This window comes from Brachyistius frenatus, unplaced genomic scaffold, assembly GCF_029030835.1.
Source record: "Brachyistius frenatus isolate BFR_SWC_R1_liver_20210118 unplaced genomic scaffold, ASM2903083v1 Contig_44, whole genome shotgun sequence".
Classification (NCBI taxonomy): domain Eukaryota; kingdom Metazoa; phylum Chordata; class Actinopteri; family Embiotocidae; genus Brachyistius; species Brachyistius frenatus.
Genome location: NW_027210643.1, coordinates 670,588 through 697,592, shown reverse-complemented (window position 1 = coordinate 697,592; position 27,005 = coordinate 670,588). Strand labels below are relative to the sequence as shown.

The following is a 27,005-nucleotide window of genomic DNA, read 5'->3' as shown; positions in this document are numbered from 1 at the left end:
AACATTCTTATAATTTATTAATATCCCAGAACAAACTTTTAAAAAAGGAAAAGTTCTTTGTCATTTTCGTTATATGAGATCTGATGTGTGTAGGTTGAATAGTAAATAAGTCCTCCAAGGCAGGGAATATGCAGCATCAAAGAAAACTACGTATTTCTATTGAGTTTATGGTGACTTCATCCTCCATGACATCACTACATCCCTGTTCTTATTGTTTTCTGTGACCTCTCCAAAACTGTCACTGTAGTTCTGTTTCGAGGCTTGCCCTGTACATTCACATGTCGTGCTAAAACAGTCTCTATGGCTTTTCTTGTCCTTTTTTTCTTTTTTTTAAGCGTCACTCGTCACTTGCTGTAAGCCGTGAACCTCGCCCTCTGGAGGTTTGAGCGCACCGGTGCTCTCCATCTTCCCTCTGCGACTGAAGATGTAATGACCCAGAAACACCACCAGCACAATAAAAAACACAGTGCAAACTATTATCCCCACGAGACCCCCTGCTGTGACCGCTGAGGGCAGCAGTGTTGGACCAGGGTCTGGTATAAATGGTGTTGTGAGGATGTTTGGAGCTGTGGTCATTCCGGAGCCCTCCACATCCTCATCATCGTTTCTTATGCACTTGTAATGGTCAACTAGTGTATATCCTGGAGAGCACGAGCACACATAGCTGCCGAATGTGTTTTTACAATCCTGATCACAATAAAAGTAGGAGCACTCGTCGATGTCTAAGCAAACAACATCGTCGTCAGACGTCTGGTCTGAGATGTAACCTTTAGGGCAGTAGCACTGGAACTTATCGTTGGGGTCGCACTCCGCGGGACATTCCTGCTTCCCGCAGTAAAGCTCACACTTGTCCGGTGACTTCGGGTCCAGTCTGTAGCCATCATAACACGAACACGTGTAGCTACCAGGCGTGTTGATGCACTCGTGCTCACACGGAGCAGACGCGCACTCGTTCTCGTCAACGCACAGACCGCCGATCAGCTTGTATCCGACTTTGCAGACGCACTGAAACCCGCCCAGGTTGTTGACGCACATGAAGTTCTCCCCGGGACACTGCCGCTCGTCTTTGCAGTCGTTGAAGTCCACGCACGACCTGCCGTCCTCTGCCAGTTGAAAGCCGTGGTCACACGTGCACGCGTGGGAGTCTCCGTCCTTGTAGCAGATGTGCTGGCAGCGCAGGGCCAGGCACGGGTCGTCTGCCACATCCACCTCGCAGGTCACTTTGTTTGCAGGGTTGACGGTTTGTCCCCGCGGGCAGTAGCAAGAGTGGACTTTGTTGGGGTCCACTGCGCATTTATATTCACAGCCACCTTCGTTAATCTCGCAGTTCCAGGGCGCTTGCAGCCACTGCTCGGAGAAGCACACGTATTTCGTCTCTGATGGCATCCGGATGGCGGTGCTTCCAGGCGGCAAAGACAGCACACCATCGCCCCCAAACCCAAAGGGAGTCATGTAGGAGACGGACTCGCCCGGTGCAACGGCCAGACTTTTGCACGGGTCACGGAACCTGTACTCACACAGAAACCCGACCGCCTGCTCCCCGCACGCTTCCTGGGTCCATTTAAAGTCGTCCTCTTGGGAAACTGACACGCAGCGATGAGAAGAGCAGCTGCTGTCAAAACTTGGCAGCCAGTTGGAGAAGTCACTTTCACTGTCTTTGGTCACCCACTGGAAGCCTTTGAGCTCCGCAGCGATGTCCGGACAGCCGGCCGGCAGATGTAGACCGATCCAGAACTTCCCTGTAAAGTTTCCCAGCAAGATAGGAAGAATTTCATCGGATACAGTTGAGCGCACAGTCATTAAATGACTGCTTTGGTCTCTACTTTGGCCTTTACATAGTTTTTGCGCGGTTCTGAAAGTGGTCGGATCTCTGAACACCGCGAAACATTGGTTACCAATGCAGTATCCGCTATTCGGCTCTATCCCGCCGGCTCTTCCCATCAGGAAAACCAACCCGACGACAAACAACCCCGGAACATCCTTCATTTTTGAACCCCAGTCTGTCCTTTTAAGTACACGTGCGTTCCAGCAGTCTGTGGCCTTGTTTGTTTGAGAAACTATTTTGCTCGTATTTATAACCCCCCAACTCCATATTAGTGTCCCAGCGAAGGAAGGAAGTCACTCTCAAACTGCTTCGCTGCTTCACACTCTTCTGTATGGCAGACCACGTCCCCAATTACGCACGCGTTTTACGCATCTACGCATCGAAGCCGCGCGCACGTAAAAGGGCTTTTACCCATCTTTCGCAGTAGCCCCTCCCACCTCCACTCTACGCTAGTCAAGTCCTGTGGTCAGACTTCTGTGTTCCTCGAAGGGTCTTTAAAATGAGTTTTTACACATTTATGTCATCAACTACATCACAAAACAGGCAGAATAAGAAATATGTAATGCAATAGAAATATTTTAGGATGTTGACGAAATTATAATTTAAAAAAAAATATTTAGATGAATAATTCCTGTGACTTCCATTGCCATGTAACAGGCAGCCACCTCTATGACTGCAGAATATGATGTTACTACATGGAGAAAGGAGGAAACAGACAATGCAAAGAAAGGAATATATATTGGCACACCACTGTGCAACTTCTATCCCAAACTCCAACTCCAACATAGACCCTGCTAGACGCCTTAGTATGAAAAATAAATGTAAATATGATAAAAGAGAATTTTGCTGGTATCACATCGACTCTACAGTTTAAGTGGAAATAGACAAAAGGAAATCAAACTGGAACAGAATTTTTTTTTTTTTTGCATTAACTTCTTTCACTGCAATCTGCACAAAAACATTGCTGTTTTAAAGCCCAGTGCCTTTAAAAGTGAAAAACATGGGATATTTGACAGTAACCCGTTTGCACTTGGGACAAATATACTGCACAAAAACACTGTAAATCATCATTTAATATTTAACAACCAAAAAAATTCATACACTGCAACAAGTGAACACTTGCAGTCAGCCTGTGGTTGAACCAAGGCGCAAATGTGTTTTCACAACAGATTGTTAGACCATAGCAGCACAGTTTTACATTCACGTTAAGAATCAGTCAAGATCAGCCTGTTATACAGTAAAGTTAACAACATCATGTACATGTCAGTGGTAGCAGTTATAACACCTCAGCAGTATCAGTGAACAAGTGCTCTGATGCATATAGACAAACTCCACTTAAATATATCAATGATCTCTTTTGTATACTATTCACAACAATCGTTTGTTATACAATGTATTTTCTTAATCAACCCATTTTAAGGGAGCCTTGCAGATTGTTTTAATGTCATGCAGTTATTCTTAGTTTTTTTTTGAGTGGGTAGGAGGGGGGGGGGGTGTCAGAGTATAGTTAAACTTAGCAGCTGGCTGGGGTCATCTTTAAAATGAGATACTGTGTGTCTCAAAAGTCTTAAACACAAAACATGAGAATATTTCAATGGCAAAGCTGCAACCCAGTATCATGCCGAAGTGTGTGATGCACAAAAAAAAGTACTTTTATGCAAATAATATTACAAGTTAGTTACTTAATGTACATTCAGTACAGTAAGTTAAACACATTGTATGTTATTCTATATAACTTAAATACATCACTTTGAAGAAATCAGGTTAAATTTTGCTTCTTCGCAGACTCAAAACCGAGTCCCTTGTGTGTTCTATTCAATCACCCTCACCGCTCTCTCACGCAGACTTTATCACTGTTTTGAATTCGTCACGTGGCCTCACTCGTCGACCCTGGTCATACGTGCATGTACTTTTCACACTTGAGCAGGCAAAACGTGACACTGACACGGTCTCTTATTAAATGCTGAATCATTACGTAATACCATGAATAATGTTCATTTGATTAAAGAAAACTTTTTTTTTAGTTCTTATCTTCTTTTTTTAATGGCTATTTAACATGTGACTGTATCGGAGGATAAAAATGGTTTAACTTAACTAGTTCACATACAGTATTAATGACAACCAACATGTGAAATATTACATTACTTGAGAAATGCAAATTTGATCTGTGTCATTAATCTGACACTGTAGAAAAAATATGGCTTATGCTGTGGGCTTGTTGGAAACTGCACTATTAGAACATTAACTTTTAGTATATTTACAATTTTAAATTTTTCTGTGTAACAGCATCTTTTTCTTTTATATATTACAGACCAAATATGTCTAAATTAGGAGGATTTGTTTCTACTTTCGCAACGCAAAGGCTATTGAATATAATTCTGAGTATACCTCTATTAAAAGTCTTACATCTTCATTTCTACAGTGATGAGTACTGCCTTTACAGTGTAAGATTTATTATAGCTTTAAGAAGTTCAATAGCTGTATATGGAGATAAAACCAGTGCATGAGACATGAGAAGACGGCTTACAAACACTGTGTGTCTTCAGTGGTGTGATTAAAGTCTCTGCGAGTCACTTTTAAACTGTTTGTCGAAGGATAATCTCTTGTACGTCTCTGTGGTCACCTGCTGCAGGTAGAAAATATCGATATCTGGGTGTTTGAAGGAGGAAAGCTCAAATCTGCCACAACGTTTGACCATGTATTGGACCAGGAAAAACAGCAGCACTGCACACAACATCATGAACACGGTGATGCCAAGGATGCTGCCGGTCCTGATGTAGGAGGGCATCGCAGCTGGATACAGGCTGGCTGGTGTGACGGCAGGTGTGAAGGATGAAGAAGATGAGCTCGAGCCATACTCTTCATCCTCCCATTTCAAGGGTACACACTTGTCCTTGTCTTGCAGCTTGAACCCTTCATTGCACAAACACCTGTAATCACCGAATACATTTTCACACTTGTGTTCACACATCCTCTGGTTCTCACACTCATCTATGTCAGTGCAGTGGGCTGTACCGTTCCTGATGTCTACGATGTAGCCGTCAGGGCAGTTGCACTGATGCATGTCCTTCTTCTCCAGCTCCGGGTTTGGGATGCACCTGGCCGGACAGACTCTTTCGGTGCAGTGTTGCTCACACTTGTTGGGGTTTTTGGTTGACACCCTGTACCCCTTCCAGCACACACACTGGTACACCCCATTGAACCTCTCACACTTGTGCTCGCAGTTCAAACAGATTCTAACATCCACACACTCTCCCTTCTCCTCAATGAAGCCAACTTTGCACTTGCACTCGCATCCTTTCTGGATGTTGACGCACCCCTCCTCACACTCATTCACGACCACACAGTTCTTCCCGTCCTGCGCCAGCCTGTAGCCTTTGTAGCACTTGCACGCGAAGGTGTCTCCCTTCTGTTGACACGCTTGCGCACAGTCGGCGCACGGGTTCCTGATGCAGCTGATGTTGTTGGGATGAAGGAGGTCCCCGGCGGGACAGATGCAGGTGTTTATTGTTGAACTGCAGTTGTACTCGCAGCCGCCGCGCAGCACCTCACAGTTCCAGGGACCTCGAAGCCAGACCGTGGAGGCGCACAGATGCATCGAGTCCGGATATTTAGCGCTAGCATTTCCCGCCAAAGCGGAGGTTCCCGTTGGAAACGTCTCCGAGTCGATCAGCTCAAAGCCCTCAGGTGTGGTGTACGTCACCCGTGTCCCTCCGTGTGCCTGCATGGGACTGCAACTCTCATCGAACTGGAACAGAAAGCCGTCCAGTTTGCCTCGGCACGGCTCCCACAGAACCGTGACGTTCCGGCCCATCGTCACGGAGACGGCGGGGCACTTTTGTAGACCCTCCGCTGCTTTCTTTGTCGTCCTGTCGGTGCTGTGCAGCCAGTATCTACCGCTCAGATTGCCCAGTAGACTCGTTAATGTTTTAAATTGTTCTAAAGAGCTGAATGGAAATAACTTTCCGCCCGATTTCGTGCAGGTTTCCTTCGCGCTTTTGAAGTCTCCGAGAACATGGAAAGAGCAAAGATTTCCGGAGCAACGTCCGTGTCTGGAGAGGACCGCTTCCTCCAGCCCGCAGAGGAAAACCAAGCAAAAGAGCAGCGCTTGTGTCGGAGGAATCATGATGTTGACGTTAGAAAGGCTTCCGATTGGGACCTCTGATGGTACAGAACTCTGTGTTTGACGATCCGAAGCTCATACAGCGACTGAAAGCTGACCATAGTTCTCATTTATAAAGGAGCAGAGTGATTTTTTTTTTTTTTTTTTTTTTGGTCCGGGCAAGGAAGGAAGTTTCGTCCTGGCCAGTGTTTTCAAGCCCCGGTCTGCTTGCTCAACCCCCACGCTGTCCAGCAGCCTTATATCAAACAAACGGGCCCATCAAAACACACACACACACACACACACACACACACACACACACACACACACACACACACACACACACACACACACGCGCGCGCGCGCTTGCGGGACATGACCTTTTAATAAGAGGAGGTTGAACCAAATCCCACAATCCTCTCCCATGAGTGACTCTTCCCTGTCTCCACTTACATGATACAATTAAAGTTGAATTCCCACTGGAGAAAACTCTGCCAAAATCCATCTTCCACCAAACAGATACACATCTATAATGCTTGCTATTAGTATTATTATTAGCGATTATTATTATTTACACATCCTTAAAAAACATTAGGACTTTTTTTTTTTTGCTAAATGCTCTATAGCAGGGGTGTCAAACATACGGCCCGCTGGCCGCATCCTGCCCGCCAGGGGGTCCAGCTAGCACGCTGGATGACCTTGCTAAGTGTGAAAATTACAGAAAATCTGCAGAGGAGAGCCGGGGCAGATAAACAGTGGGCTGATGTCTGAGTTTTTGGTCTTTATGTTTCTGGTTTATTGTAGAAAGACCTTAAAATAGGGTTTATCATCCAAAAACCTTCACCAATGATTTAAACATAGAGAAATATTGTCGTTATGTATGTGTTATTATGCTATGATTTTACTGGTCTGGGCCACTTGAGATCAAAGTGGGCAGTATGTGGCCCCTTAACTAAAATGAGTTTGACACCCCTGCTCTATAGTGTCTCCTCATGGTGATTACTATCAGTTTGTGCCTGTTTATCTTGATCCAGTTGTTTGTACGGAACATTTTTATTCCATTTGTTTTTTTAATCTGACTTTAATCTGCATATTTCTCTCCAGTGTTACTCGTTATCTCGACCCTCATTTATTTTTCTGTTGATTGTATAACCTGAAGAGAAAAAGTAAATGGAAACAATTAAAAATAAATTGAATATTGGAAACAAAGTAACAAAACCGGAATGTTCTGAAAACAGTTTTGAGGGAGTTGCACATATTTGAGTTTTATATTTCTACCAGAGTGAAAGAATTGAATCTGCTTCTTGCACAGCTAGAGATTACACATTCACTGAGCATATACAATATAACTGCCTTATTGTGAGCTACAAGAAATAACAGCCTCTAAATAGCAAAGAAAGATACTGCATGTTGTTTGTCAATATATAATATATATATATATACAAACTTTTGTCAGAACTCTATAAAAAGCCTTTGAAACCATTGATCAGTGTTTTAACATGAACAACTAACTAAGTGAAATGTGAAAGCAGTCGCTCAGAATGACAGAAATTTATCGCCCAACCTCAGTTTTGCGGAGTGATTTTGCACCTTTTAGCTCATCGTTTTGGATTCACAGCCCAAAACGTTACTGTTTTGATTCAGCCTCACTCTTACTGTTTACAGCATCCGTTGCTGTGTTCAAATGGGTTGTGTTGAAATGAACACGCTCCTCTTGTGGTATTTATGACATCCTGAAATATTGAAAACTCAGAGATCCCGAATTGTGATGTATTTGCTGACATTTATGGAAATGGCGGCAGAAATGAAAGTTATTTTTTGTTGGATATTAATATATTGTAATTTGAGTCATACCAAGTTCTTCTTCATGACTTAATATGTATCCGTTTTAATGTTCCAACGGCCGCAGCTTTTGCTTCTGTCATTACGCTTTTGAATTACTGCATTTGTTACCCAACTGCTAACTTGATGTTGCCTAGCAACAGTGTTGTTACGACTTTTGAATGGCAAGCATACGACTCCCTATGTCGTTACCACGAGCTCAGAAGCTCCGTTTGATGGCAGCATGTTTTCCCAACAAAACAAGCAGATGAACTGAACGCTGGCATCAGCAGCTGGCTGCTGCATGTTAGAGGCCAAATAAAAAGACCAATCACTACAGTAGTAAAGAGAATTTTGAATTTGAGAGTTTTATTTTTACCTGAGTAATTTTACCTTGTGAAAACTGTCTTACTGTACAATTTAAAATGTACTTAATAATAGGAACACTATTTCCTTCCACAAAGACATCGTTTCAGGAGAGACGCTGACTCATGCTGACTTAGAAGGTGAATGGACATCCCTTAGGTACATAAATAACTACAGAAGCGGTAAAGACACAATTGTCAGTTATGGCCAATCTAAATCTGTCATCACTCCTAAACTATTTAACAGTCAGATTAGCAGGGTGGTGGGTGGGGTGGGGTGCCTGGAGTTTGAAGAGGAAAAAGGAAAAAGAGGGCTGAACAGATTTCCTTCTACTCACAGGATGCAGAAACAAAACCTGATTACATTACGTGAGCCCGTTACACATTCCAGGTGGAGGTTTGATCAGACAGATTTGAATGTGATCACGTCCGATTCATTTTCTCCTAAAGTGACACACTATGACTCAGTGGATGCAATAAGTTATGAAATATATTTATTACTCAATCATGAGGAAATGAAATTCAGATGTAACTGAATTTGTATTCAGAATCTTGAAAACTGACACTGACAAGAGGCGTATATGACAAAGGGAATTACCCATAATTCACAGCGATGGTAGGCTCAACGCTGTTTCAGTGCCTCTATATTTGCCCTTATGAAGGGGTGTCGTGGGATGGAATGGGGTGGAGGGGATGTGACAAAGGCGTAGAGGGAAGGGAATTCTTTGTTCATGCTGTAGAAACAAAATAATCAGCAGTGTTTTTATTTGAGTAGCGAATGTTTGATTTTGCCTTGGCACCTCGCAGTGGATGTGGTCCAACAAGAGTGACACACACTTCTTTGTAATCTTAATGAGACAACTTGGCAACAAAAACCAGGAAAATTGGTATCCGTAAATGTTTTTTGTTTGATATTTATCTCTCATCCCCGACACCGAGCTTATTCAGGACAGAGTTCAAAATGTTCCTCCAAACAGTTTTGTTTCTTCTAAATCAAAGCCTGGTCTTTCCAGTCTTTGACTTTTACTGTGTTTTCACAGTCAAACCGAGTGATGCTCTCGCTTTGATGAGGTCTGGTGTCGATGCCATGAACAACATCCCCGCTACAGTCCTGTTTTAAATTCAATAGTTGTAACATTGGTAGAAGTTAACCAAGCAGATTTACTCAAATACTGAACTTAAATCACCTTTTGAGGCACTTCTGCATTACTTGAGTATTTTCATTTCATGCTACATTCTAAAATATATATATTTTTGTATGATTTACAACTCTATAATTTTTTTTAGACCATATTCTAATTTAAATAATAAATCATAGTATATGTTATATACTGTATAATAGAGTTGAGGCTACCCAGCTACAACTTTCCCAGCTGCTTCATTAAAGAGACGTTCATCAATAGGCCGTAACAAATCATTTTCATTATCAATTCATCTAATTATTATTTTCTTAACTTAATGTTTTGTCTGTAAAATGTCACAGTATAACAGTTCAGTATAAAGCACAGGGTGATTACGTTTATTTAAATGGCATCATATGCATCAAATCATCAGTTTTGTGAAATACATTTTTGGAAATTTTGATTAATGTTTGAGTTTACTTAGAATAATCAATCAATAATCAAATCATTCCATTTCTATAAATCAGCTAATTGTTCCAGGTCTAAATGCATCCAATAATATAAGCTATATATTCTGAGATGGTCAATTCTGCTTTTACTTTTAATACTTTGGGTATATTCTGCTGCTAATATTTGTCTTCTTTTACTTAAGAGATATTTAAAATGCAGGATTTGTAACAGGGTACTTTTACACTGTTGTATACAGTGTTATATGTATGTTGTTTTACAGTCAAGTAAAAGATTGGAGTACTTCTGGCATCACTTCATTGCGCCGTGTGTCTGTTTGACCTCAACTGAACTGTGAAAGATTTGCTGATGTCCTGCTGCCAGTAACTGCTGCTAAATGTTGAGGTGGACTTCTGTATCCTGTTGATGAAGCGCAAGAGAAGAAGAAACAATGTGGTGAAATCACAGATTATTGAATGGGAAAGTGATATGCAATCACCTCCACAGTCATCATGTTTCCAGTCTGATGTTCTTATACAGAAGTTACTGCGCATGCTACACCAAAAACTGCCACCTAATCACAACATATTTTATCCTACACTTTTACATAACTTCTGCTGTTCAATCGTAAAAACATTATAATCACATTTTTCTCTGATTTTTTTTTCTCTGCCAACCCTGTAACTGAGTCTGATATCATGTGTAGAGAATTAAATCTAGAACAAAACATCAGGCCAGTGTCACGCCAAAGCATGTAGCACCCATCAGTCTTCTGGAGTGCAACGCTTTGCCTCACCTCGGCGTGAAAAGTACACGCACGTATGAGCGGGGTTGACGACGGAAGTTGCGTGACGAAGAACCACAGTGCAGATGTCCAAGTAAGGACGTATGTTGATGGTAGTTAAGGACTCTAACCCAGGAGAACAGGGTTTGGGTCTGCGAGAGAAAGAAGTGGTTTCTTTAGTTTTTTCACCAACCCTAACCATGTTTTTTTATTTTCCTAATTCACCCTGTGATTTTTCACATCAAGACGAAGTAAAACGTGAACACTGACACAGAACGCTGTAGTGGACTGACAGCTGTGTTGCACGCTTTGGTGGCATCTTGAGTTAAAAAACAAATGCAAATGCAAAAAGTTCTTTTTTTTTAACAGCTAATTTAACTTCTTAGGTGTTGATAATGGGGCTTAAGAGCTTCACTGATACAATACAGTTTGGATTTTCTGGCTTTACAAACTGACAGAAATTGTAGGGAGTGGTATAAAACTATGAGATCACCAATATTTCATGTTTTCTGCTGTCGAGCTAAGCTGAGATCATGCGTGCTTTGGAAGCAGTGAAGTGGTTGTAGTTATTCCAGAGCTAGTTATGCTCATTTTTTACACAGACAATAGATCACCAGTCACACCATCCATGAAAATGACTGATATCGCAGTGTTTTTCATTCTTTCCAGCAGAGTCACACATTAAGTGGATTCACTGGGGGAGAAAATTCACACGAGTTTGTCCTTGTTTGTCCTGCAAATAATAGAAATATATGCAGTCCAGACTGTATTTGCAATTAGAAAGAAAGTGAGTGGGAGATATCATTTTTTTATAACCTTTTTCTTTGCAACTGCAACCTGGCCTTTTCTGTTTTTACAATGTATCAGTGGTTTACAGGCAGCTCTTTTATGTATTCATAACACCCAAATGCCCAATAAATATTTAGTTGGTAAATAGTGTCCAATTACTTTTGAGTCTTTGCTAATTGGGCACCATATGTTAAAAGCACACACAGTTGTTGATGTAATGCTACTCACATTGAAGCTGATACTTAAATGTTGTATTGATTGCTTTCATTTAAATTGATGTCCTGAAGTGCAGAAGAAGACTCGCGGTCTGGGACTTTACAGCTCTAACCTGTAACACAGACAAAGGAGTAGGAAGCTACTGAAGCTTAATTATTTATTTGACCTGTTTCACCATTTGCTTTAATCAAACCTCCTCTGGCAGAGTAAACTACACCATTTTTGTACAACAGTTATGAGACAGTCGCCATTGTTGCAAATGTGTTTTGAAGAAACAGTGTGAATTTATTGTCATGGTAGAGAACGTTTGTTAACTTAACTTTAGTATCTTTGTTAGCAAAGAACTAGCCTAGTTTTTTTTTTTTTTTTACCTTTAAAGTAATATATTCATTGAACGAAATGTGGTTTGATGTTGAACAAAAGTCAACAGTAGAGCGAAAATAGAGAGAAGCGCAGAACCAGTTGACTAAGAGGAAAATAAATACTCAAATAAATACTTAAATGTTTATGTAATTGACCCAGATTGCATTTTACTGTAAAAAAAAAAAAAAAAAGCTTATTTATCACAGAACCTCAGTGTAATGATAATGAACAGTTTCTTTGGCTCCCAGAGATTCAATCAACCAACCAAACTTTATTTAAATATCACCTTTATTAGGTTATAGAGGAGTTCAAAGTGTTTTACAGGGGACTGAGCTGCAGATAATAACAGCTCAAATGAAAAGCACTGAAACAATCTGAGACTAATGCATACAAAAAATAACAACAAAAATAAAATCAATAAAAAGGGCTGACATTTTTTTTAAGTTTAAAGAAATAAATAAAGACAAAATTTAAAGAATTCTATAAAAATATAACTAAATAAAAGATAATGGCAAATAAATGACAAGAAAGGAAAAAAACATGAATACAATACAATAAATGATTAAATATATTAAATATGGGACATAAAACATTCTTATCAAAGGTCAGACTGAAAAAGTCGGGTTAAAGTTTGCATTCAAAGATGTCAACACTTTCAACTGTCAGATCCTCCGACCGACTGTTTGTGAGACCTGCCTCACCAAAGTGTTTGTCCTGCACTTTGGAAAAACGAAAGACTCTTGGACCTGAGAGGCTTCCTGTCTATGAGACTGTCAGATCCCCCGAGCGACTGTTTGTGAGAGCTGCCTCACCAAAGTGTTTGTCCTGCACTTTGGAAAAACGAAAGACTCTTGGACCTGAGAGGCTTCCTGTCTATGAGACTGTCCTGATATTGCTTTTTCCTCTGGAGTAGCTTTTGAGCTCATGCTCCCGTCTCCTCCTCATCCACTCGAGCTCCGACATGAACAGAGTTATCCTAACCTTCAAACTGCAGTCAGGTTGATGGGATTCTTCAGCGACATAGAGGAGGAAAGAAGAGGTGTTTCCATGTGCTAGATGAGGATGAAAGGAAGGGGAGCTGAGGTTAATTCACCCATGGCCTCACACACCAGTCACACACACACACACACACACACACACACACACACACACACACACACACACACACACACACACACACACACACACACACACACACACACACACACACACACACACACACACACACACACACACACTGACATGCACATAATCATAAAACTGCACATGCAGATGCAGAAACACAAAAAGCCATAGAAATCAACTGTCTGCACAAATACATATGCACAGTGTGTGTGGGCGCTTTTATCCACACGCAAACACACACACACACACACACACACACACACACACACACACACACACACACACACACACACACACACACACACACACACACACACACACACACAGGCGTGCCATTTTGGTTTATCTGTCGTCCTGCACCACCCAATCCCAGAGGAATTGACTGAGCTCTGTTGCTACACACACACACACACACACACACACACACACACACACACACACACACACACACACACACACACACACACACACACACACACACACACACACACACACACACACACACACACACACACACACACACACACACACACACACACACAGCGAACATAAATAAAACCTGTTTGTTACCAAGAAATCTCCACAGGGCACCCTTAAATTTGAATTATTCTGTCTAATTGCCTGTTGCTTGTGTTTCTTGCCATGTTGGACTTCTCTTAGGTGTCTTTACATTCCCAGATCTGAGTTGTTAACTTGGGGCATACGATGTTATTTATTTGTAATTGTGGTGAAAACAGGACTTTTTCACAGGATATGATGGCATTAAAACAGAGGAAAATCCATCTGGTGCTGTCACGATCAGTGGTTTATGATTCGTACTATTGTGCCATAAGAGACTTTTTTCACCTCTTGATGCATGTAAAAACAATTAACTAAACAAATTCTAAAAGAAAATAAATCGGGAAAATGTTGTCAGCGGCAACTGAGAACAACACAGTGGAGCAATATGTTACGCTTTATGAATGTTATCAGACTATTGAATAGATGGTTGTCATCGCAAATCTGTCCAAAACATATGAGCCAGCAGAGGCTGAGTAAACCTGTGCTGGTTGGTTCAGGAGACAGTTATCAATTACATAGTGTATATGACTGTTGGACAGTACCAGAAACAGGCATACCAGACCTTTGTTGTCATGGCTACAATAATAAACATGTTGTTTACATTGTGACATTGTCACAGTTTGGTTAGGTCTAGGCTCAGAACTACTTGACTGGGTTTGGGAAAAATGTTTGGTTTCTTTAAATCATCCCAACTGTTAACTTACATATGTCACTTTAAAGAAAGGAAATGTTCATTTTGTTTTTACATTGGATACAAACGGGACACAAACACCAGTCTCCTTAGTGATAGATATATGACTCAATCTGATTGGGAACTGCAGGACACCATGCCTTCCCAAAACGTGACTGCCCCCCAGGCATGTCAATCAAACCAGGCATGCCCCCAAACATACTGCTTTTTGAGGCCTAATATCTAATTAATGATGGGATCATTTACAGATGGACCAGCAGAAAACTTATCAGAAGGATGACTTTAGCGAATGACACATTAATAACTTGTGGAAAAAAATAATCGACTTTGTATTTCATGAGAAGTTTGAATGGAAATCTATGGAGCTGGAGGCTTTTTGATAGCAGCCCCTTGTGGCCCTTAGTGGTACAGCACTTAAAGGCACTTCTGCATTGGTTTTAATTTTCATAGCTGGAAGCTACGTTCACTTTTACATAAGGTCTTTGCTTTTATCGCATCACCTGACTTCCTCCCTCGCATGTCATAAAGCCACTAGAGGTTGCACCACTAGGTTCATATCAGGTTCTATTTCCAGGTTTATGTTCCACAAAAATATTCTGGCCACCCAACAAACCAACCAAACTCAGCTAGACATTGTTTTGAAATTCAGGCAGGGAAGTTTCTTGCTTTCCTTCTCTGACCCTCGCTGACCTGTAAGGAACTTGCTGTGAGGATATTATGTTTCACCATCTGAGACATACAGATAAATATTCACAGCATAAATCATGTCCTCTGTTGAGGTAGAGAGGGGGAGGGGTAGATCCACCGCCTCAGTGGCAGGAAATGCCCCTTCAGGTTAAATAAGCAAAATGCATTACAGCGTTGTCATCTTCAACATCTTTGTTTTCATTCCTAGTTGGCTCTGTTTGGACCTTGAAACACAATGAAACACAAGACAAAAGAAGAACAAGCTGTATTTATATTTGGCAGGACAATTTTAGTATCATATTAATAATCAAAAGGAGATTTTTATTTTTGCACAGGGAATTGAAATGGTGAAACAAAACAGATTTAGCAATGAGGATAACATTCTTGTTTCTTGTAAGACTGACACTGATGGATTTGTTTGGCTCTGGAAATGAAACCCTACCAGAGATTATAAGACATTTTGAACTCAACACAATAAATGATTGCAAGAAAACAACTAGCTTGGGATTTCCTGCATAAATCAAGCTGAAGGTTTTCGTAATTTACTTTAAAGGTTTAGTAGTTAATAATAGTAACCCAAAAATAAATTTGATTGTGTGAAAACTGAGACAACACTGTCTGAGACGCTGTCTTCAAATGATCCCCACATGTGTGGCTGTTTGGAACAACTATAAACACTTCTGATTTCTGGTGGAGTTGGACAACACAGACTTTCTCTGAAACAGTACAACCCAACCCTTTTGTCCACTGCTGCACTACTGTTCCACCTTGAAAACACAAAAGATCGCTTGACAAATCAATTAAAAGGACCTATTTCTATATTTTCCTGTTGAGTTTTTACAACTGCTGTTCAACAGGCCAAAATAGTGCAACTTTATTAAGAATGCTGTGACTTTGACGACCAAAATGTATGTTTTAACCATGACACCAATTTTTCCATAATCTTTACTATTCAGTTTCATCACTTTATCATTTTAGTATTTTAACCATGTCATGGCAGCCTAACAAGTTATAACACAACACTGACATACTAACGCCTTATACAGTTTAAATGGTACATTTTGGGTCCCATTATTGGCCCTTGGTCTTCTGATGCATATCCACAATTATTTATTTTGTTTTTCCCATTGAAAACAAATGGATGTGTGTGGGCCATAAAAGAAACCCAACAAAAATGTTTTAAAAATAAACTGAAAGAACAGCAGAGTGGTCGTCTGTCCATTGTCAGCATAAAAAACTATTGATGAATGCAGTTTTAATTCCTGAATATTCATTCCCACTTTTTTACAAAAAAAGACAAAGCTTGAAAGCATTTTGTGACTCCTACGGTGGAAATAGAGTGTAGCACATAGTGATTCAACCACTACTGTATACAACCCGGTATCATAAAATAGTGTATAATACCCTATAGTGTACACAGGATACTGGATAAACACGATAATGGACTGACATCCCACAACAGTGTCAGTGTCACCTTTTGCCTCGTTTAGGCTAGAAAAGTAGAATGTCTTACTGTAGGTTTAGCCAACAAAAACCATGTAATTTAAGTCTAGGAAAAAATGACTATGTCAGAGTTATGAAAAGAGTTCGTTAAAAAAATTCACATCAGCTTCTCGTGGACCCAAATCGTAGTCTACTGGGTAAAAATCCTGGGTTTGATCCATCAAACTGACCTCGTGCTCTTATTGACAACAGAAAAGGTAAGAAACTACTGTCTCTTTAATCCTTTAAGGTGCCCTTAAACTAGCTTTAAAAATAAGGAACTGTTGCTGCTGCTTTTTTTTTTGTAGTATTGTTATAACATTACCCTCAAATTTTACGAGCTATCAAACTATGTGCTTTCGATTTGTGAATAATCAGGGCTGATACCATTAAAAATACAATCAGTTTTGGGATTGGTTATTGTTAATGGTTCCATTTTTTAAATTTTTTATTTTTTATTTAGATTGGAAACACTGGCCCTGTAATATTTGATAGAAAACAGACAAAGCATAATGGGGCTGTGGTGGATGTTTAACCAGGTAGCATTCCCTACTACTCTATTTTGTGGAATATTGCAGCCGCTCTCTTCGTGCCACAGTTACTTGCTGGAATCTCCTGAACAGAACAGGCCTCGCCTCACATAAAGCCAGATTATCCTCCGTCTGGGTGTTCTTGAGAAAAGTATTGGACGAGCCAAATAGGTTCTCGTAGAGACACCAGAGTTCCTGTCCCAGTGCCATCACTCCCTCCTTGAACAGGAAATCACAGCGAGACGTTGCGTTTTATTGTCTTTTTTTCATTTATGGCTCGGAAAACAGTGCAGGGGTGTGTTCAGACAAAATGTTGATTTATTGGCACATGTCACCATTCACTCCATTTCCTGCTATAGTGTTACGTCTCAGAAAAGAGCAAAATAAGGAGGTGGTTTATGACACATGTTCTGTGCAACATAAAGAAAACTTTTACACAGACTGCAAAGTGATGACAGATGCTAAGCACTAAAGATAAAGCTACGTGAGCCTCAGCTAAGACCTTACCTCAGGGTTTTCTTGCTGTTCCTCTCTTTGGAAACACCGTGAAGAAGGATGGTCCTATTTTTATCCAGTTTGAATCCATATTTTTACAGGAAGGAAGAAACAATGCAATGGTCCTCCTTCATAGAGACTGAGCAGTTTTTCTGCTACAACATTACTGAGGGTGGAGATATTTAGTCGTTAACCAGGCGTTTGTGATGGCTGCATCATGGACGTTAGTGTCCACAAACATGCTAGCATAGTATGCATCAGTGATTCCACTACAGGGCACATCAGACAGCTACAGTTAGCATATAAATTAAACTTCTTGTCTGGCATAATGTAAACAATAAACATGGCGACATTAGTTTGTGGAAATTTGGTCTCAGTAGACAATTGGTTGATACAACTCCTTTACATACATTACATAAATGATTTATGATTGACTGATTGACCATTGGTACCGTCACCACTCAGTTTTTCCAACATTTTCCTCCATGCATGTATGCATCGGCCTAATGCTGTGTTCCAAACGACATACTTTTCTTAGTGCACTAACAAATATTGCTCTTATATGTTAGGACTCTTACTTGTTCTGTGATTTCTACAGGTCTGTGTTGTTTCAAATCGCACACTGCCGTTCTGCACTCACCGGAAATAACCACAGCATGTGAACACATCACCCGCCAAAATATCTGCAGCTTTAATTTATTTTACCCAGAAATTCATGTGTTTTCATGTCATTCATTCAACACGCTGATTGTGTTAAACAGATTAAAGTGTAATGGAAGACTCATATCTATGAACCAATGCAACAATCAGCATCATCAGTGGCATTCAATTATTTTATAATATTTAATATGTCGGTATTTTTTTATGACAAATTGTCCCAAATCTGTGGAGAGAAGTTCTGCTATTCCTCACAGAGGATTCAACGATCCACTTTAAAGCACCTAATAAAGGTGTACAGTTTTCGTCATGTTGGAAGTTTATTTTGTCTTTTAAGTCATTATTCAGGTACAGTATAAAAACTTGCATCTATTGTACCATCCATAACTGTCAACTCCCCCACACCTTTTGCTCCCATATCAGCACACTCCCACCACCATGTTATACAGACAGCATTGTTTAGTCTCAGTGGTGGTCTTGGCCAAATCCACACCAAACATGCTAGACCCCATTTATTTTTATTTGACCGAAGAATGTGCTGCCAATATTCATTAGGCTTTTTTTTCATGTTCCGTGGCAAAGTTTAATCTTGCAGTTTTGTGTCTTTATGAGAGCAATGTTTTTCTTCATGTTTTGATAATTGTGATTTTTCTCAAATACTGGCTTGAAAACTTGAACCTTTGTAGAAGTCACTTTAACGTTCTGCTTCCTCGCTGAAAAGTAATACTATTTGATTGTTTTTGCATTATGCCTGTACAAGAACAGGACTGTAGCTCTTTTTTGGTAGGGTAGGTAGGTAGGTATTTACTTTATTAATCCCCGAGGGGAAATTTTTTAAATTGGTGCGTTGTTTCCCAAAAACACTGATCTTGACAGATTGATAACAAGGAAAATCTCATTGTGTTTGTAGCACCACAAACTCAGCCTCCCCAATGTCTCTTTATGAAGGCCACTTACACCAGCATTTCCTTTCAGCTTTCCTCTCGCTGTTCCCAGTTCCACCTAGAAGCCCACTGCCCAGTGACAGATGGATACATGTAGGAATGGGCAGGAACACCCCTCTTCTGTTCTCTCTGCTTCTGTGGTGAATGTGACTGCCCCCCTGAAGAGGCCATCTTGGCACACTGACTGGAAAATCCTGAAATTCCTGTGACCCCAGAAACAAGAACAAACAGCCCTTAAAGGCAGGTGTAGGTACCAGTCACCCTCTCCCTCTCCCTCTCACACATATTCATTTTTCATTTTATAAAATGTTATCGCCAACTTTCTTTCTTTCCACTTTCCATGTTCTGGCTGTAGAGCATGCACACACTCAATTTCCGCCTCTTTGTGCGCCTTTTGTTCTACACAATGGAACACAAAAGTCAACATCGACTTATAATAACATTTGACCAGTTTATTTTTTTATGCTGCTTGTTGGCGTCACATCTGACTATACCCTCTTCTTTTTTTCTTTGTTTTTTTTTTAACAACCTGTATCTTATTTTTGCATGAGCGAACAACAGCCCAGGGTCTGGCGGTGTCAGATCCCAACAATCAAGTTTATTTACAGGATATTATTCTACTTTTGCTGACTGGTTTGATGGTTACAACTTAAAAATAAGATCTATATTGTAAAAAAAAACATAACCTTATTAAACAGTACTTTATTTTAGCGCAGGACTATTCCATCTCCAACCCAGTATCACGGCAGAGTGTGAAATAGAAATGCTGGTCCACCACAGCAAAATGTGAGGTAGCCACGCTTTGGGTTGTCTAGGCGTGAAACTTACAGGTTTTTTTTTTACTGTGAAACTTAGACACAGGAATGTCTGTCGAGGCATGAAAGCGTAAAACCTACACACGTAAATGTCATGTGACCAGGGTCCCACAATAGAGGCAGTGAGACCAAGTACAAGGGACATTTTCTGGCGGCATTAGCAAACATGAGGGTTGACTTGGTGGCATTAGTCACAGACTGCCATGTGGGATGATGAGGTTTGAATTCATGAGGTGGCAACGTTTTTCTTCAGTTGTGTTTTGTTTCCAAACCCCTAACATGTTTTTATTTTCCATAACCCCAACCATGTTCTTTCTCCTAACCCCAGCCATGTGCTTATTTAGTGACCCCAACCATGTGTTTTTGCTAAAAGTTTAATTTCCCTGTAAACCCAATGGCTCCAAGCATGCAGCAGGACATTTTCGTCCACCAAACCACCACAACGTGTAACTTGCGCGCCTAGACAGTGCAAAGCGCGGCTATCTCACATTTTACCATTATACTTGGTTGCTATCTCAGCAACAGGGCCAGATAGGAAGATATCTGTGGGCTCGAGGACCACAGTAAATATTTTGTCAATTAATGGCTACAAATAACTCCAAATAGATTAAAAGATATATTAGTACATGGAATATAATAATTACATGCATCTCTTTTACGGTATCAATTACAGACAGCAAAATATGACATAGTAAAACAGTATAAGCCTGTTTATGATGCTAGCAAAATAGCAGACTTAAGGTGCTTATAGCAGGTTCATATTTATATTTGTTTTAGGGTGAAAAAAGGGAAACTATCCAGTCAGGCATCTTTTTGTGGGCCATAGTACATTTCAAAGTGGCCATATCTGACCCACGGACCAAGGTTTGAATAGCCCAGCTTTAGAGGATGTTAAACTGTTTCCCATCCCCTCTTTTGAAATATGTAGGCTCTTCAAATACAGCACGGCTATTTGTGTAACCCTTGACCGAGCAGTGTTCAGTCCCACGCATAGCTATGTGCACATGTGCAAGAACATATGACACTTAGAGGAAAAGGAGTCCATATGTAGAGAGGCTCTTTGCTGAGAACCAGTGGCTTTCATATTCCAGTTCAACAGACTCCACTGGAAACCTTATATTTGACTCTGGATGTGTTATTGTTGTTGGTCTGGAGTGTGTGTCTGAGTGTGTGCGTGTGGTGGAGATGGTAGGTTGAAGGTCTTGAACTAATTAATGTTTTTTTCCATGACTGCAGTGCATGTAGAGTTCATGTTCATGTAAAAGGTTGTGTCATGATTCAGACAAGTTGTCCTTGGGATACTATACATCTTCATAAAAATGCACTGTACAGAATGCTTGGCATGATGAGGGAGGACAACTATATTGATACTTACTGATATTTATTTTTGTGTATATAGTTTGTGTCTATTTATTCATTGGTCATACTTTTTTCTTAAAGAAAATATTTGTATCTATCTTATTTTTATTGTATAAGTATTTGTAATGTATTCTTATTCTGACCTTTTTTTCCTAACTCTTTCTGTGCTGCTGTGACGAACAAATTTCCCCACTGTGGGATTAATACGTTTTATCTTATCTCTCTCTTGTCTCATCTTGATTGGAAATAAATGGATTTGACTCACAACAAGCTGCCTGAAGTCATATCTGTTGACCAATACATTTTAGGGGAAGCTAGTTTCCTTGGAAGTTTTCACCCCCAGAGCCCCAGCGGCAACAAATACAAACAGCATGCACCCATGGTGGGATTGAAATGGGAAAGTGGCTGAGATTCCCGCAAATCTTTACTTGCACGCAATTCATTTGTGAGGTCTGATTTGGCTTTCCCACACAGCAAGGCCTTCCCATAATCCCCGTGTGTAAAACAACCTTCTCCCCAATGCTCAGACCCACTCAGATTTGGTCACAGACCTTTCTGGGAAGGCTTTGGAATAAATTTTAGTCATGGCATGAGTTTAAAACAAATATGAGCAGCAAGGAAGCAACCTGCAGACACAGTCCCTGTTCGGAAACTGTTTCCTTCCAGCTGCATAGCTCAGAGGTCATAATTCTGTTCCCGGCAGCGTTAAAGTCTTACAAAGGATGTAAACTTGAGGGAAGATTAAAGATTGAATTATATACTTATTTTGCCTCCTATAACACATCAGACAATAAATGTTGCTTTTCTCTAAAATTGCAATTGAAGCACTCACAATATGTCACTCAGTATCATGATGCAATGTAAAGCTGGAGGCTGGTAATTCAGCTGGTAACACCTGTAAAGAAACTGTTTTTCATTTCATTTTAGTGTGTTGAGATATTTTTTTTATATACAAAAGCAACAAACTTTAACTGAAACCAAATGAATATAAAAGTGAGTTGTAGGGAATATTAAGGGTAGAGGATGTAGACACAAAACAGGTTATATTGCACAGAAACTACTTAATATTTAAAAGAAAAAAGTAAAATCGGAAAAAATAATCTTTTATCAATTCATTTTTTTTATGATTTCTTCAGAGTCAAAATAATTCAGTGATGATTGTCTCACTCTGTACGAAGGTAAACAAAAATCACGTGACCTTATCACTTTATCCACTGCAACATTATACCTTATAGTTTATTGTACTTTTTTTTATTTTTTTTATCTAAGTGAAGACTTTTAAAGTAACAATTTCCAAAATACTTATTGCACAAAAAACCAAACCCTTAAATTTATATTCAAACTCATATCTATTACAGTCAATCAGGTAGCAGTGGTGCCCCTTACAAGATCAGGATCTTCAGTAACTATGATAAATAATACCTTGTTATTATGATGAAAGAATATGTAACACTTAAAAGATAATGGCCCAAGAATGAATTTTCCTTTGTTAATGCAATGTGCCTCCTTAACATTTCAGTCAAGTATGAAAAATACAAAAATGTCTAAATATCTTCAAAATACTCCCCTATCCCATCCCTGAATGCATTTATTACTTCTCCAAGCTGAAAATATGTTGCAATGTATAAGAGGGTCCATCAAAAAAACATGACTAGATGTTTTCGAGTGATCATTTTATCAAAGTTAAGACATACAGTGTGAACATCTTCCAGGTTTGAAAAACTTTATCAGCCAGAGAATTTGTTCTGACATTGAAATCCTTCAACCCAAGTTTTGCTTCTTAGTGGAACGAGGAAGCAAACAAGAGAGTGCATGTGTGCTAGGTATCACGCAAAAGCGAATATTTACACCTGCTGCTCCACCGTATGGAGGTCATGTGACTAAGTACAGAGGGAAAAAGTCCACACAAGGAGGAGGTCTGGGGTAGTTGGATGGAACAATCACAGGACTTTCACCTGGCTGACCGGTATTTGAGTCTACGAGGAAGAAAAAGTCAATGAAGATTTCTTTTAAGTAACATAATGAATTTAACTTATGGAACAAAACTTACAGAACGGTACTTATGTAAAATTACTTATTTTAATCCAAACCATAATTGTTTCCTAAACCTAACCTTTTCATGCCTTTGCATTTGAAACTGACAAAAGTAATCCACCTCCATCATTGTTTCTTCTATATTTTATGCCAATCAAATTTAGTTTTTGATTTTTGATTCAACAGAATATATGAAATAATAAAAGAAATTAAAAGGGCAATGACAAAATTAATGGCACCCTAATGTTTTGTTTCACGACCTTCAGAAGCAATCGCTGCAAACAAATTACTTCTGGACCACTTTTCTTGAGCAAATTGTAGCAGCTGTCTCAGGTTAGAGAGGCGCTTCTCTGATTTTAATGTTTAAAATATCAATATAACCCATTTATTTGTAATATTTTTCTGGCAGTAGCTAAAACGTGACACTGGATATCTGGTTAATTATTTAATGAGCAGTAATTTATAACGCCATTATATTGACTTCACACGCAGTTGATCAATGTGAAATTGTGAAACAAGCATTTTGAAAATTTTGATTTTGTTCTGTGTACAGGCTCTAAATCATAAATACAATGGGAATAAATGCGCCTCCACAGACTTCAGTTTATTCTATAACTGCATGTCATCATAATGAGCTCATGTGCAGTTGATCAATTGGAGCATATTGAAATATCAATGAGTTTTTACTTTACATAATAGTAAAAACAATGGATGTTTCTTAAAAAGTATTATATTTATCAAAAGTAAAAACATAGCAGCAGCAAAGTTGGAGGAGATACAGAAACAGGTATTCTGTGTTCAATTTAAGGGATAATGATCAAAATAATGCATTTAAATATGAATATGTTAATATATTTGATGGTGTATGCAACATAAATGGTTTTAGAAGTTGTGAAGACAAAAGGTAGAGGACAAGAAGAAGAAAAAGAAGCACGTAGGCGGCTTGACTAAAAAAATAAATCCTAATCTCCTTTTACTCTGCTGATAAAATGGGTGTATTCTTACAAAAACATTTGACCAGGTTAAAAGGTGGCAGCAACAACAGTCAGTGGGGATAATGAAATGGAAATCTTGTGCAATAGCTTTGGCTTTGTTGAAGCACAGTGAAGTAAAGCAGAATCAGACTTGTGCTTGAACACCCCAAATAGACTGATGTCACAGGAGAAGAATGGTGAAGTCATGCTGGAAGTGGCATGATTTTACCTTGAATAGTAGAACTTTAGTAGCGCTTAAAATGGCACTTATTGATAGCACTTTGTAGTTTGGCTTTCTTGAAGAAATTGTATTTTCTTGATTCCTGTTGTTCTGGGTTTTGTACCCTCATGGTTCAAATGCACTTATGTAAGTCGCTTTGGATAAAAGCATCAGCTAAATGAAATGTAATGTAATGTAATGTAATGATGTGATAGTAAAGGGATGGAGGTTGGGAGGATCATTATTCGACCTGCAAAACAGAATCAATAATGAAATGATTTTGTGCAGGACTTGTTGAACCCACTAAGAATATAAACAGATACTTGGATTGAATAGTTGGATTATACTCAAGAGCATTTTGAGGATTTTAAGGATTTATGATAGTGTGTTGCACAACCATTTCAACTTTTGGATACTGAAGTGTCCCTGAAGAAATGGAGAAGGAGGGAGAATTTGTGAAAATAATAATAGCCTCTGGGAAAAGTCTTCCTTTCACCTATCTTCTATCTATCTAGGGAAAAAAAAATTCCCCTTGGGGATTAATAAAGTAACTACCCACCTACCTACCTACCTACCTACCTACATATCTTTTGGCTTTTCAGCTGTAAAATTTTAAAAGTAGACCCAACTTGATGTCAGAAAAACTAAATGTTATATGCTGCGAATTAAACTTTAAGCTACACTATGGAGTTTCATTTTGGTTAAACAGCAGTGATTTTCCTTTCAATGCAACACATCTGGCAGGAGGCTGCAGCTCTCTCATCTTGAGGCATTTATTAACTGCTATAAGGTGTGATTTAACTTTCCCAAATGAATCTTTTGTTTTTTTTGCTGATTCAATTTTTTGGTCATCTAAACTCTTTGTAGAAGCCAGATGAGGGTTGAGGAGCAATGTTCTTTCTGCCGCTCTACACAATCACCCAAGGAAACTTCACAGGAACCCTTTTTGCTTTTTCGTTGATGATTACAAGAACTGAATTTTTGTCCACTTCAGTAGTAAAAACAAAACTGAATTTGTTTTTAACGAGCAGAATTTGTAATGGTGGGTCTGTCCAATTGATGAATCCAAGTCAAATATTGACCTTTTTTTGGGCTCTGTTTTGGTCACTACCAACCATGAGGCGTTTTTGTAGTGAAATGCTCCACTTTGTTCACCAGGTTCAAACTGTGTATGCTGTTTGCTGCCAGGCAGGTAGTGTACAAAAGGTTTTTAGACCTGAGTGAACCAAAATATAAAAAAGCTACAGATTGGAAAACCAAAACAAATAGCTGAAAGATGCCACATTTCCTCCAAAAAGAACTACAGATTTGGGTGATAATTCTCTGTTGGTTCTTATCTTCAACTGACACCTTTCACTTTATTCAAAGTCATTTGATCAATTGTTTCAATAAAAGCTTGATGATAGCACCATTAAAGTCAAGTAAATTTGATCTGACAAGTAAATTACTTAATAAAATGATGTTTGTTAAATATTATTGTGGCACGTAATTTGTTGTTTTACCAGCCTATACTTGTCGTGACGTGTTCATAATACATGTTACAAGCTGAGAGTACACCTTTGTGGCTTTCTAACAACTCATCTTCTGAGCCTCTACATAAACGTAATCCTCTGTTTGAATGTATAGGCTAGTTCTCATCTAGTCTGGTAAACACATTGATTTCTGGTAGTACTTCCTTCTATTTATGTTGTCACGTCTATCTGAGGGCTACAGGAGACTGAGATTGCTGTGGGCTTCCAAGAGTTGGCTGGGTTAGACAGACCTCAGTACTCAGCAGCTGTCTGGTTAATGAGTATATACAGTTCGTTTGAATGGAGGACTGGATGGAGGTAGACTTAATCTACAGAATTTTGATGAGATAATGGAACCTTTTTTGAAGAAAAAACATACCAGACACGCCTCTGTTCCAGGCAGAGTATTTTTAGATGTCTTAACGTGTTTAGAGAGGATTTTTAAAGCATAAACTCATAAAAGAAAGGGTGAATTGAATTTTGGAACAGGACTGTCAGAATAGTGGATGGATAATTACAAACTATATTTTCCATTTTCTGTATGTAATCTTTAATATGATTAAGAATTCTAAATCCATTAAAAATCCAAACCAATTTAATGCCAGAGCGTGCAATACACGGTCAGTCCACTAGAGGACAAAGTGTCAGCGTCACGTTTTGCCTCATCCAGACGTGAAAAGTGAGGTGCCAGGTATAGGCAGCGAAAACTACATGGATAAGTTTAGGAAAACATCATGGTTTGGGTTGAAATAAGTGATTTGACCTCGGTTAAGTCAGGGGTAAAGACTAAAAACATCACAAATTTACTTAAAGTACCTTGCGCAAATTAAATATGTTACATTATGTACATAACTTACTTTCAGACTTAAAAGAGTTTTGCAACTCAAAACCTGTAACTATCCATCTTTTGTGTTTGATCCAAACTTCATAGGACTCCCCAGTATGATGGTCCAGCTCAAAGACAAACATACTGTATTTCAATGCTGTCTGCCTGTGAGGCTTTACTATTCAAACAACACATTTTGCTAAAAACTGAAATGACATCTTAGTTTAAATAGAGGAAGCCTGTGTTTCAGCTGGTTGCACT

General features: G+C 39.4%; 2 protein-coding genes across 2 annotated transcripts in view; one reads left to right on the top strand and one right to left on the bottom strand.

Annotated features, from left to right (window-relative positions):
• disp1 (dispatched homolog 1 (Drosophila)) overlaps positions 1-27,005 on the top strand; it is a 389,371-nt gene that overhangs the window by 107,584 nt on the left and 254,782 nt on the right. The gene's annotated exons all lie outside the window — the stretch shown is intronic.
• On the bottom strand, positions 5-6,143 carry thbd (thrombomodulin). Its single transcript, XM_069703053.1, has 2 exons — positions 4,386-6,143; positions 5-2,118 (listed from the first exon to the last, which is right to left on the bottom strand). The coding sequence occupies exons 1-2, from the start codon at positions 5,949-5,951 to the stop codon at positions 331-333; spliced, it is 3,354 nt and encodes a 1,117-aa protein (XP_069559154.1). The 5' UTR covers positions 5,952-6,143; the 3' UTR covers positions 5-330.

What these genes read in the sequence shown, in the direction of transcription:
- thbd (XM_069703053.1), bottom strand. Translation starts at nt 5,951, where the DNA reads ATGATTCCTCCGACACAAGCGCTGCTCTTTTGCTTGGTTTTCCTCTGC. An exon ending in TTAAAAGTGACTCGCAGAGA is followed by an intron (nt 2,119 to 4,385) that starts CTTTAATCACAC and finishes GTTTGAGAGTGA; the next exon opens with CTTCCTTCCTTCGCTGGGAC.